At 48.9% G+C, this 11,603-nt stretch overlaps 3 protein-coding genes across 3 annotated transcripts; all 3 read left to right on the plus strand.

Moving 5' to 3' along the window:
• Window positions 1-350: 350 nt before the first annotated feature.
• On the plus strand, window positions 351-755 carry ALTATR162_LOCUS3603 (uncharacterized protein; the record flags this gene model as incomplete). Its single annotated transcript, XM_043311211.1, has 1 exon — window positions 351-755. One exon carries the CDS (start codon window positions 351-353, stop codon window positions 753-755), a length of 405 nt encoding a protein of 134 aa, XP_043167146.1.
• Window positions 756-1,859: 1,104 nt separating this feature from the next.
• ALTATR162_LOCUS3604 (uncharacterized protein) lies at window positions 1,860-2,567 on the plus strand (the record flags this gene model as incomplete). Its single annotated transcript, XM_043311212.1, has 1 exon — window positions 1,860-2,567. The coding sequence occupies one exon, from the start codon at window positions 1,860-1,862 to the stop codon at window positions 2,565-2,567; it is 708 nt and encodes a 235-aa protein (XP_043167147.1).
• A 7,321-nt stretch (window positions 2,568-9,888) lies between these two features.
• Window positions 9,889-10,698, plus strand: ALTATR162_LOCUS3605 (uncharacterized protein; the record flags this gene model as incomplete). Its single annotated transcript, XM_043311213.1, has 1 exon — window positions 9,889-10,698. One exon carries the CDS (start codon window positions 9,889-9,891, stop codon window positions 10,696-10,698), a length of 810 nt encoding a protein of 269 aa, XP_043167148.1.
• Window positions 10,699-11,603: the final 905 nt, after the last annotated feature.

Raw genomic sequence — 11,603 nt, forward strand, 5'->3', positions numbered from 1 at the left:
CCGGACTCGTCCAAGCGCCTTGAAGTGCAGTTTCCAGCTCCCTCGCGATGGGGCCTCGCAGCTCTAACCAAGCTGCGTTGTATAGCAAGCTCGAGAGGCGAGAAGCGCCTTAGCAATCGAGAGGGGGTTCAGGATGAGCCAAATGGAAGTCCCTGAACTCGTCAGAACGGTGCAAGGGTAGCCAAGGAGGTACACGCGTCCTTCCGGACGATCCGAGGCCTTAAAGGGCCGAAAAGGATAATGGGCACCGAGTAGAAAATACTTCTATCGCAGCACCCGTCAACTATCAGCAATCGACACGAGCACGCAATACAGTTATTGGAGAAGCCTTTTCAGCCACTGTCCTGGAGATGTCCTCGACTCAACCCACTCGTCGCAATATCACCGCCGCCGAACAGCGTCGGCTCGAAGAGATGGAACGCAACCGCCGCATCAATCCGGACGGAAGCACTAGCGTGCAGGTGATGCACGAACGGCAAGAGGAGAGAGGACAACCAGGGCAGGAAGGTAGAGATAATGGACATGCGGCAACGCGTGACGAGATGGAGAGACTAAGAGCGGAGAACCGCAGACTCAGAGACTTGACAGGGGAGCTACAAGTGATAAGTGAAGGTCCGGCAGGCAGCACAGATAACAGTGATCTGGTAGAGGCCTTTCTGGACTTTGAGAAACATGCCAAGGTTAGCAGTGCTGGCAAAGCTGTTAATAAGCAAGGCTTCAAGAAGTTAGGAGGAGTCACCAACTACGAGGGGTAGAAGAAATCGTTTCAGACCGTGGCTGAAATACATAACCTCTAGGAGATGTATAAAGGCAGGTTTGATGCGCTTTCGACCACCACAATTCAGACAGTGTCGACGAAGTTCAAACGACTTTGCCGAAATGCCATAGGCATCCTTCATACTGCCTGCGACGGGACGATTAGGTCGTCACTCCAAAGCGAGAGCACCGAGCTGCCCTCCTAGGCAATAGCACTCCTAGGCGAGCGCAACCGCCAGTAGGGGAGCGCGATCGTCTGGTCATTGTTCAAAGAGTTCTTAGGCACTACACTTGCTAACACTAGGAGCGTTAGCGAGTTTCGCAACAAGCTGATAGAGGTACAGGAGAAACTGGTCGCGGTTGACGCAGGCTACCGCCTGCCGTCGTGGCTGGTCAACTCCCACTTCTTGACAGCACTCACTAGTGCGTTTAACAACAAGGTCGCAGTCCTGAGCTCGGATGAGTCCATTGTCTCAGTCACCAACCTGAAGGACTTCTAGACCTTGGCGCGAGAGGTGATCCAAGAGGAACAACGACAGATGAACAATGACGACGGCATCACTCTGGCAGTAAACAGCCAGAAGAGGTGCACGCATTGCGGCAGAGTGGGCCACCTAGCCGTTGCAGGGCCGAAAGGATGCTACAGAATGAACCAGAACGCCAGATACAGGCCGAAATGGTACATTAAGCACCTTGAGAATCAAGGCAGAAAAAGATCTGGTACAGAAACAGTGCACCCAGAGAGTACTGCAAAGAAAAGAAGAATCGAAGAAAGTGACTTCGTGCAAGGATCCACCTCCGATTGACTATTAGTGCGCGGGGAGAGTCTCTGCTGGGGCATGATTATCGCATACGTGTTATGCCTGTCGCAGTAGACTGCTTTAGCCTGCGTAATGGTAGCGTTAGGAGCAAGATAGTAGATAGAAGTCGAGGCAGAGACATAGGCAGAGACCAACGGCCCATGGCTGCCACTAGCATTAAGTGTTATCAACGGACGACTGGCCCCAGATGATTGGGTCCTCGATAGTGGAAGCTACACGCACGTGACCGGAAGACAGTCGCTTTTTGAGACGCTAAGTCCGGCGCCACCCGGGAAGCGGGTGATGGGCGTTGGTGGAGGCGTGGCAGTCGCTAGCGTTAGGACAGTCAAGATCCCGATCGCCTGCGAGGTCAACAGCAAGGTCTACAACAAGACCTTTACTATCCAGAACGTCTCGTATGCGCCAGGTCTCCCTTTTAACATCATCTCTTGTCGAGCGTTGACGTTAACGAATGACGGAGAGAAGGCAGGCATACGCTTCGTGATGGATGGCCATGATCTTGAGATTGTACGGACAGAGACTGGCCAAGTGATAGCCACGGCTGACTGCCGCACCACCGACCTGTACGTACTGTCACGACCGAAAGCAGAAGTCACCCGAAAGCGACGACCGCAGCCATATGCCTTCACAGCAATACCCTTAGACGTGTCCATCAACACTTACCATCGTCGACTAGGGCATCTTGGAGAAGGGAGGTTGAGAAGGCTGCTGCGGCGTCTCAATGCATCAAGTGCAGAGGACCCACTACTACCATGCGAATCCTGCAATCGAACAGGTCTAAAGAGGAGAAACTTCAAGGACTCCGGGACAAGGAGCAAGAAGCCTTTACAGAGGGTCTTTGTTGACCTAGCAGGGCCAGTTAACGCGTACGATGGCAAGAAGAAAGTTAATGATCGCTTTGCTCTTACCATTACAGACAACTATACAAGATACAGATGGGTGAGAGTGTTGCGACACAAGAACGATGCAGCAAGAGAACTGCAGATCTAGAAGACCTAGGTCGAGAAAGAACTAAAACACGAACTGCTAGCCGTCCGAAGAGATAATAGCGGAGAGTTCGATAACAAACTATTAAACGAGTTTTTCAGAGAGACAGGCGTCAGAGTTGAGCCTACAGCACCGTATAATCCAGAGCAGAACGGGGTCGCAGAAAGAGGCATAAATATTTTGTTCACTGCAGTGAGAGCGATACTAGACGAGTCGAATCTCGGTTAACATTGTTTCGCTGAGATCCTTATTAGTGTCACTGACATAGTCAACTATTGCCCAACGTCGGCTAATCCCAACGATTAGCTACTATACGAGCGACTGTATAGAAGGCCGCCGCTAATAGAGCACCTGCAAGTGTTGGGCTGCGAGTGCTGGAAGCCCCGACCCCGAAGCGACTACTCGAACTTCAGGAAGCTTGATCCTTGGGCGGACAAGTGCTATCTTCTCGGTTCTGTTGCGAAACATCAGTATCGGGTATAGAACACCTGCACCGAGCGAGTGGAGTTAGTTCGAGATCTGCACTTCAATAAGGACATATTTGGTCCAGGGGGAGAGGTCCCCGAGACTGTGCGCCGACTAGCCTATTGCGACGAGGTTAAAATTCAAGATACCCTCGCACATAGGGCTAAGCGGCGACGGTACTCCACGATCGAGGGGGAGACTCTAGCGGCTTTGTCCGTGAAGCCTGCTGCGATCAATAGAGGACTCGTGTTGATCGCCGAAGACGGCGAGATAAATGAGGCAGAACGCTTCTCTAAAGAGAGTACACAGACTTAGGTGGCCCAGTCGCTAGCGTCCGTGGACCATAACGATTAGAGCGCAGTAATTGAGTGTCTAGCTGCGCTGTCAGCGCTAGAGAAGAATCAAGATAAACTCGAGAACCATGTAGTTGATTATGCTGCTGGCGGCGCATACGAACCAAAGAACTATGAGGATGCTGTGACCTGTGCGGACGCATCACGATGGATTCCATCCATAGACGAAGAAGTCAAAGAGATTATAGCCAACGACGTGTGGGATGTTGTGAATCCCCCACCAGGAGTGTCAATTCTTACCGGCAAGTTTGCATACAAGGTCAAGACTAATGCCGATGGAGAAGTCACTCGTTACAAGTCCCGATAGTGCGCCCGCGGATTCGAACAAGAGCTAGGCGTCGACGTTCTTAAGACATTTGCGTCGGTAGTAAAGCCGATAAGTTACAAGCTTCTGTTCGCTCTGGCCTGCCTGCTAGGCTGGTCGATCGAGCAGATGGACGTCAAGACAGCATTTCTATATGGCAAGATCGACACAGACGTCTATATGGAACTCCTACCGAATATCAAGGACCAGTACCCTAGGAAGATTTGCAAGCTCAAGAAGGCCCTATATAGGCTTAAGCAATCTCCTCGGATCTAGTACCTTACCTTAAGCTAGGCGCTGCAGCCAATGGGATTCGTGGCAATCTCAGAAGACTATAGCGTCTTCGTTAATCGAGACAAACGTCTGGTTATTGCGACATATGTGGATGACCTCTTGATCTTAGGGAAGGATCAGGAGACGATTGCATCCATCAAAAGCGCTCTGTCGGAGCACTTCAAGATAAGCGATCTCGGTCCGGTCGCCCACTATCTAGGAGTAAAGGTAATCTGGGAGGATACCTCGCGGGGTAGTAGGATTAAGCTGACCTAACGCGCATATGCCGAGAAGGTGTTAAGAACCTTCGGAATGGCAGACTGTACTCCTGTGGCGACTCCGATGGATAAGAATCTTGTGTTAGAACCTAGTAAAGAGGCGTCAGACTCGCAGGATCAGAAGTAGTACTAGCGAGCGGTTAGTAGCCTCATGTATCTAATGCTCTGTACTTGCCTAGATATTGCGTATACGGTTAGTCAGCTGGGTCGCTTCGCCGCCAATCCGTCACAGAAACACTATGCGGCCTTGAAGAGGCTTTTTTGGTACCTGAAGGGTACTAGTGACTACGGCCTAGTAATAGACACGCAAGGTTGGCTAGACGTTCTAACGGGCTACACGGACGCGAACTAGGGAAGAGATAATGATCGTCGATCAACTAGGGGTTACGTCTTTACATTTGCTGGCACTGCTATTAGCTGGAAGTCGAAGCGTTAGGCTACTGTGTCGCTGTCTAGCTGTGAGGCTGAGTACATCGCGGAGTCTAAGGCCGCGAAGGAAGCGATATAGCTGCAGCGACTGTTGTGTCAGCTGCGAGTTGACCTCTCTTAGCTGAGCGCGTCTAAGCTAGTAACTATACTCGGGGACAATTGAGGGGCCCTGGCCCTGGCTAAGAACCCGATGTATCATGCGAGAACGAAGCACGTAGACATCTAGTACTACTTTGTAAGAGAGAAGGTGGAAGAGCGGCTAGTAAAGATAGAATGGATTGCTAGTAGGCTGAACCTAGCAGATGGACTCACCAAGCCACTGGGCAAGACGAAGTTTAAGTCCTTTCGACGGATGGTTGGCTTGCGGAGGATCGATGACTAAGGCAACGGCTCCCGGAGCATGGAACAACTTGTGCATAGCCGACAGCATTAAGGGGGAGCACTGCCCTCATCGAGGGGGAGTGTCAAGATAGGCGATGAAGACAGTGGTTATGTGACTGATGTTGCATGACTAATTAGCGTCAGTACTTAGTCTTAGGTCTCACCTTTACAATACGATAACTCTTACACCCCCTAAGTTTTTGACAGCTCTAAGTACCTAGGAGTTTGACTGTCTTTACCTAAGTCGCAATTTCCTCTAGAGTGTTATGCATAAGGTTGTCTATTAGATCCTTAGTTTTGCTATTAAAGACTACTTCTTCGTTAAACACTACATTACGGGTGCTAATTACTTTAGCTATAGATAGGATCTAAATGCAGTAGATGTTAGTTGACTAATATCCTACTAGATACCTAATCTAGGCTTTTAGGTCTAGCCTTTGCAGCCTAGACTTTCCTTAGTGTGTATTATTTGTTATCGCGAAAGCTTTGCACCTATATGCTCTTAGATAAGCTTAATTTAGTCTTTAGGGTCCTGTAACTATGCTATTTATAGCAGCTGCGCGCGTGAAGAATATTTCGTAAGGCGATTTCTACTTGTTTAGATAATTTAGCGTTCGATTGTACAGGTATACTGCCGCTCTAGTGATTTCTAGCTAGAGTTCCTATAGAAGATTCGCATCTAGTCGAATTGCGCGTGCCTTCTCTATTATTACACCCCCTAAGCGTTCAGCTCCTCCGTTCTGTGCTTGTGTATCTAGAGCAGAAGGCTCGATTCTAATTAATAGGAACGTGCACTATCTCTTAACTTCTTGCTTAACTGTAACAATTTTATTATCTGTCTTAATAACCTTAACCGTGATGTTAAATTAATTCTTTATAAACTAGACGAAAAGGCTTAGTTAGCGGATTATAGAGCGTGCTAGCCTATTGTCCTTAAAATAGAAGTCCTAAACGTATCGGGAGTATCGACAGGTAATTAGCATTTAACTCTTTTCTTTTGTAAAGCTGCCTGCTTTATATTTATAGAAGTTAATAGCAATTCTCTTACTAGGGCCTTTGTTATTTAGCCTTAGAGCTCTGCGTATTTAGCGCTTTGATTTCGATCTGCTGTAAGCGTCGCATTGCACTGTAGTAATGCCTATGATCTTTACCTCCTTAGATTGTTGTACGAGGTGTTTAATAGCTAAAGGACTAGGGTAGCTAAGGCGCTTGTGCTATAGCATTGCTGTCGCCCTCTGCGATCGTCGTTTGGCTCGATTTATACGCACATGGAAGGCTGCAGCTAGCTCTGCTAGGCTCTTAACGACCTATTAGCCGTGTTGTTCTAACAGAGTAGTAATAATTAATCTGTCCTATTGTTAAAGGCTAGTTAGGTCTTCTCTGTTTTCCTACTATATGCCTTGTCTTCTAAGCAGTCTGAACGATATTAGGCTGCAGAGGAAATCTAGACACTATGCTACATTGTCCAAGCGGAGGGTGTGTTCCCCTTGTGCTCCCTTAGTTGTTACAAGGACATTTCCGTATCCTCGTATCCAGACTCTCGTATTTCTAGCCTAAATGTAGTCTCCTATTGCTAGTAGGCGTACGTCCTTAAGCCTTAAGAGATTATTGCAGATGTGCGTAGTTAAGCCGGAGTCTAGGATAAATGCATCCTTTAGTGGATATCCTTATTAGCTTGCGCTAAATGCCGCTTCTATCGTGCTCTCTTTAAGTCTTGCGATCGCGCGCCTATCTAGTCAATTAATAGTAGGGTCTAGAGTTTGTAATGTCTTAATATAGGGCGTAATTAAGCGTAATGCCGTAGTTAGGCGTAGTCGCTTCGTTCCTAGGTTTGTTTCTTATACTATTCTTTGTAAGTCGGTGTTATGTTTAAGTTTGTACTGTACTAGTTTTGTGACGCCTCGATTTGGCTTAAACCACTTAGGTGCCTTGGCTGTATTCACATAGTAGCAGTCAGATATCTTGTGACGCTGTTTACAGGCAGGACATATGTCTCTAGCTGCCGCTGTATTCCTCTCTAGGAACTGCTTAGTTTTAGTACTCTAACTACCTATCTTTCGCTTGTTTAATAGCCTAGGGTTTCCCTAGCCTTAATTGTTATTGTTAGATAGCGCTCTTGTTTCTACACTAGAGGCGTCCCTCTGTGTGTTCGAGTCGGATTCACTACTTACCGCGTATAAGTCTCCTACCGCGAAGGCGCTCTTTAGCTTCCCTCTTAATAAATAGTAAAGGCTTATAAACTCGCAGAAGAGTTTTATCATCTTTTTCCTATTTATAGCTTTCTTATCGTATCCTAGCGCTTAGAACCCTGCAGTCTAGGTTAATGCTACTTTTAATACGGAGCCCAGGAAGTCGTCTATTATAGCTTGTATTTGCATAACCTCGGCTACCTTAAGGGTCTTAGCTCGAGTTGCTGCCTAATTATATTTACTTAGCCATGTCTCCCAATTTGCGGTTATTCGCATTAGCCTAAGTGCGGCGTAGTATCTCTCTCGTACTTGCGCCCTTTCTTTATCTACGTCTACTCTAACTGTGTCTTAGAGGGAGGTTGTCTATTCGCGCAGCGTTCTATTTTCTGCGTAGCAACTAAGTTGCAGATGCAGTATTACAGTCGTAAGGATGTGTTTAACCGTCTTTAAGATTCTATTATTCTCCTCTTAATAGTCCTTTTTAAGTATCTTGCATAATTTAAGGCAGAGCTTGTAGTCTTCGCGATCCTCCTTGTATGCCTCTTGTCCCTTGTCTAAGAGATCTAATGTCCGCGTTAGTATTACAGGATTTTGCGAGGCAGTTGTCGACGTGTCTATCGTGTCCTGCGCTGCTCCCCGTGCGTTGCTTCTCCTAACTCAGACCGTATATAATAATGCAATTAAGGTATTGCTCGTATTCGTTAAAGGTTCGTATTGCGAGATGTCTAGAGGTAGCGGAACCTCTAGTCGTATGCGTTAGAGTCGTACTCCTTCGGGGTCTGCTAAAGGCCAGATGCCTTGCGATTAGCACTTTAGCTTAAGTTGGCGGTACTAGGGGATCTAATTACTTAAGTCGGTAAGAATAACTGTCGCGTCCCTCTAGCTCTAATTTGCTGCCATTTTGGTAGTTTGTCGCTCGTTGTGGAGGCAATAAGACTCTTAATTGTCAGATTAGATAAGATAATGCATAGAATTAATAGATGTTGATTCTTTTTCTTCTCTCCCCTCCCTAGAAGGTGGTGCTATCACGATGTATATGCTCTCGTACAAATAAGGCCGAAGTAGGATCGAGGCGGGTCAGCTAACATAGCTGCAATCGACACCAATGCTAAATTGCCTGCTGGATGGCCTTCCATCAGATAGCAACACATGCTATCTAACAGGTGTATATTAGCCTTAGAAGAGGTTAGTAGGGCTTGAATTGGAGGAGCTATAATAAGGAGGAGTTTACAAGGCGCAGAAAGTTAGTAGGGTAGGCCGCTCGCTTGCGTGGGCCGCTCGCTTGCTAACTATGTTTAGAAGCCTGCTACTATGTAAGGGGCTACGCTCAGGGAGCTATCGCACAGGTATACTAGAGTTGTATTCGATAGAGAAGAGAACTACAGGTAGCTAGGGTTCTGAAGGTCGTTTAGGGGGCGGCGGCTCGGGATAACCTTCTGCCGGGCTCGCTTGCACAGAATCCGGGTGCTTAGGGGCGGCACCCGGAATCTGTGGACAGTGCGCCTCGCGCACGTGACCAAGATATTATCAAGGACTCACCAACTGGGCTCCAGCCCATCACATACTATTACCTATCTGCACGGTGGATACCCCACGCCGGAGGAACATTATACTTTGTCTACAGGATAGAACAACTCCAGATAGTTGTGACAGTCGCGAGCGCGACTATCGGTAGTGGTGATAGCCGCGCGCAGGACTAGTGATAGTCCTTGGCATAACTATCAGTCACGTGACCTGGCCTTCCTTCGGGTGGCCTAGCGCCTAGCGATACAGCCTTGCTCCGCTGTGCCCAATGATGAAGCCCGTGGCTGTAATTCGTAACACGAAATTCCTGCGCGAACGCGCCCTGTCGTACGCTCCTTAAGCTACGTCCTTGTCATAGCCTGACCCCGTACTGTCAGCGATATCGTAGTGAAAATATTGATCACGTGCACCTATCTTGCCTGCCTGCCGACCCCGTAACATTGTATACTACATATGAATTAACGTACAACGTGCTTCGGCTATAGTAATGTACCTACTACACATGTGGGTGAGGTGGGGTTGAAGCTTGAAGCTTAAAGCTTGGCGGCGGGGTGGGGTAGCGCGCTCTGTTGCGGTGTTCGCTGTAGTTCTCGCTGTGGTTATTGCTGTTGTTTATCTTGTCAAAAGTGGCGAGGGTGGAGAGATGAGGTAATGGCGGTGATAGAGAGGGAGAGGGATATGGCCTGCCAGTCGGGCTCCTCTAGAGGCTCTGCGAGGCTCCCTTTCTTCTTCAATACCCACTGCGTGGGGGCTAACGGCTTCGCCGGATGCCTCCGGAGGCTTTGCCGAGGGCTTTTTTGGCGGCTGCGCCGAGCTGTTACAGGGTGGCTATTTTCGCTGTTTGGAGTTGAGGTTTAGAATTCGTCACATGATCTCCTAGCGTCTTGGCGGTCACCCTTCTTAACATCTTAGCATAGTTTAGACGAATGAGAGCAGAGCTTAATTTAGGCTAATCAGCGTCGATTTCTTTGTGCATCGAGAGCCCCAAATGGATGATAATCTGCAGCTAAGGCTACAATAAGGCTACCCCGCCAAGCATATATACGAGTCTGTCGGTCACATGTGCAGATCGACAAAGACTCTAGGCAGCAACGTCTATATTCCTGAACACTGTAGAAGATATCAAGAATGTATTGCCAGCGATGCTCGCGCTTCCAGGACGATGTCGGAGCCTTGATACGCCAGAAACGCCTCACTTATGGAAAAGATCAAACGGAGGCCGCAGATGCAAGACCCCAGACAGCCCCAGACCTGTCCACTTACTGGCCATCCCACGAAGCAGTTCTCTTTCACAATTTAGAGGAACTCCGGGCAGCCTACAATACCCCATGCCCACTGTGTCGCCGTGTGTTCAAATGTATCGACCAGGGCGATTGGGCTTCGCTCAAGACTTTCAAGGCCGTCCGAACCGTACTCATGCTTGAAAGACTCAAGGGAAAGCCCACCCTGAAGGCCATACTCGATACTGATCCGTCAATCAAGTCCGTTCGCATGACGGCTAGAAATTTGGTCAAGAGCACGAGGAAGCTCAAATATCTGGGGGAGCACCTGGAGAGCTTGGAAGATCGGGATCCACTCATTGGAAGGTTACAAGAATGCGCAAGGTTGGAGAATGCTTCTACAGGGTCAGTGGCGAGTTTAGAAATGGCTAGGTTCTGGCTGGAAGAGTGTTTGGAGGGTCACCCAAACTGTGCGAGGGACAATCTGGGATGGCTGCCCACGCGTGTTATTGATGTTGGCGATGCGGATGGCAAGAATCCACCTCGGCTGCTCGAGACGGCGGATTTGCCATCTTGCAAGTCTGAATCGTCAAATCCCCTCGTCTTTGTGGCTCTCTCGCATTGCTGGGGCTCAAAGCAAATCATCACGACTACCACATCTACACTCACAGACCGAAAATGCAGCATCGACTTTCGCGATCTCCCCAAGACCTTCTAAGATGCCGTGATTACCATTCACAGATTAGGACTGCGCTATCTTTGGATTGACAGTCTCTGCATCATACAAGACTCCGTGGACGACTGGATGAAAGAGAGCGTGCAGATGTCCACCATCTACAGACGCGCCCTCTTCACGATCATGGCTGCTCATGCCAGCGGCGGCAACGAAGGCTGTTTCGTGAAGAGAGATGGCCTCGCGCGGCTACCATTGACGCTGCGGTTCAACGCACCTGATAAGTCGGAGGCTTGGAATGCGTGCTTCTAACTACCTGATCACGGGCAGGGGCTGATGCCAAAGTTTAATCCCATTTTGTTCACTAGAGCGTGGGTGCTCTAGGAGCAGTTTAACAGTCGGGCGAAACTGATATTCTTCGGGGAGGAGGTCCATTGGGAATGTGTGACGATGAGTGGGTCTGAACAGCGGCCGTTAGATGGGAAGAAGATATGGGATGTGATCGATGGTTCGATGAGCTTGGTTGCAGATAACTCCGATGACTCTGTAGACGATCCATATTATGGCTTGGAATGGTACGAGCTGGTGAAGAACTACACACGCCGCGGCATCACGAAGTCGTCGGACCGTCTCATTGCTATTGACGGTATCGCGCAAAGTGTTTAGACTCGCACATCTGACCGTTACATCGCTGGTCTCTGGGCACAAGGACTCCCGCTCGGACTCATGTGGTACATACCCTGGACTCTGGCGAAGAGCGGCCCGTGGCATGCCTTGGAGAAAGAAGCAAAAACGTACCTTTCCAGTCGACACGAGCAAGTGTTGGCGCCATCATGGTACGCACCCTCACAGACCTGCAGCTCACTTCCTAATCTCGCCCCAGGTCCTGGGCATCGACCACGTTCCCCGTAAACTGGTTTCCCCTATACGACAATCGAATAATGCCCACG

Source organism: Alternaria atra (genome assembly GCF_907166805.1).
Source record: "Alternaria atra isolate CS162 genome assembly, contig: 22, whole genome shotgun sequence".
Classification (NCBI taxonomy): Eukaryota; Fungi; Ascomycota; class Dothideomycetes; order Pleosporales; family Pleosporaceae; genus Alternaria; species Alternaria atra.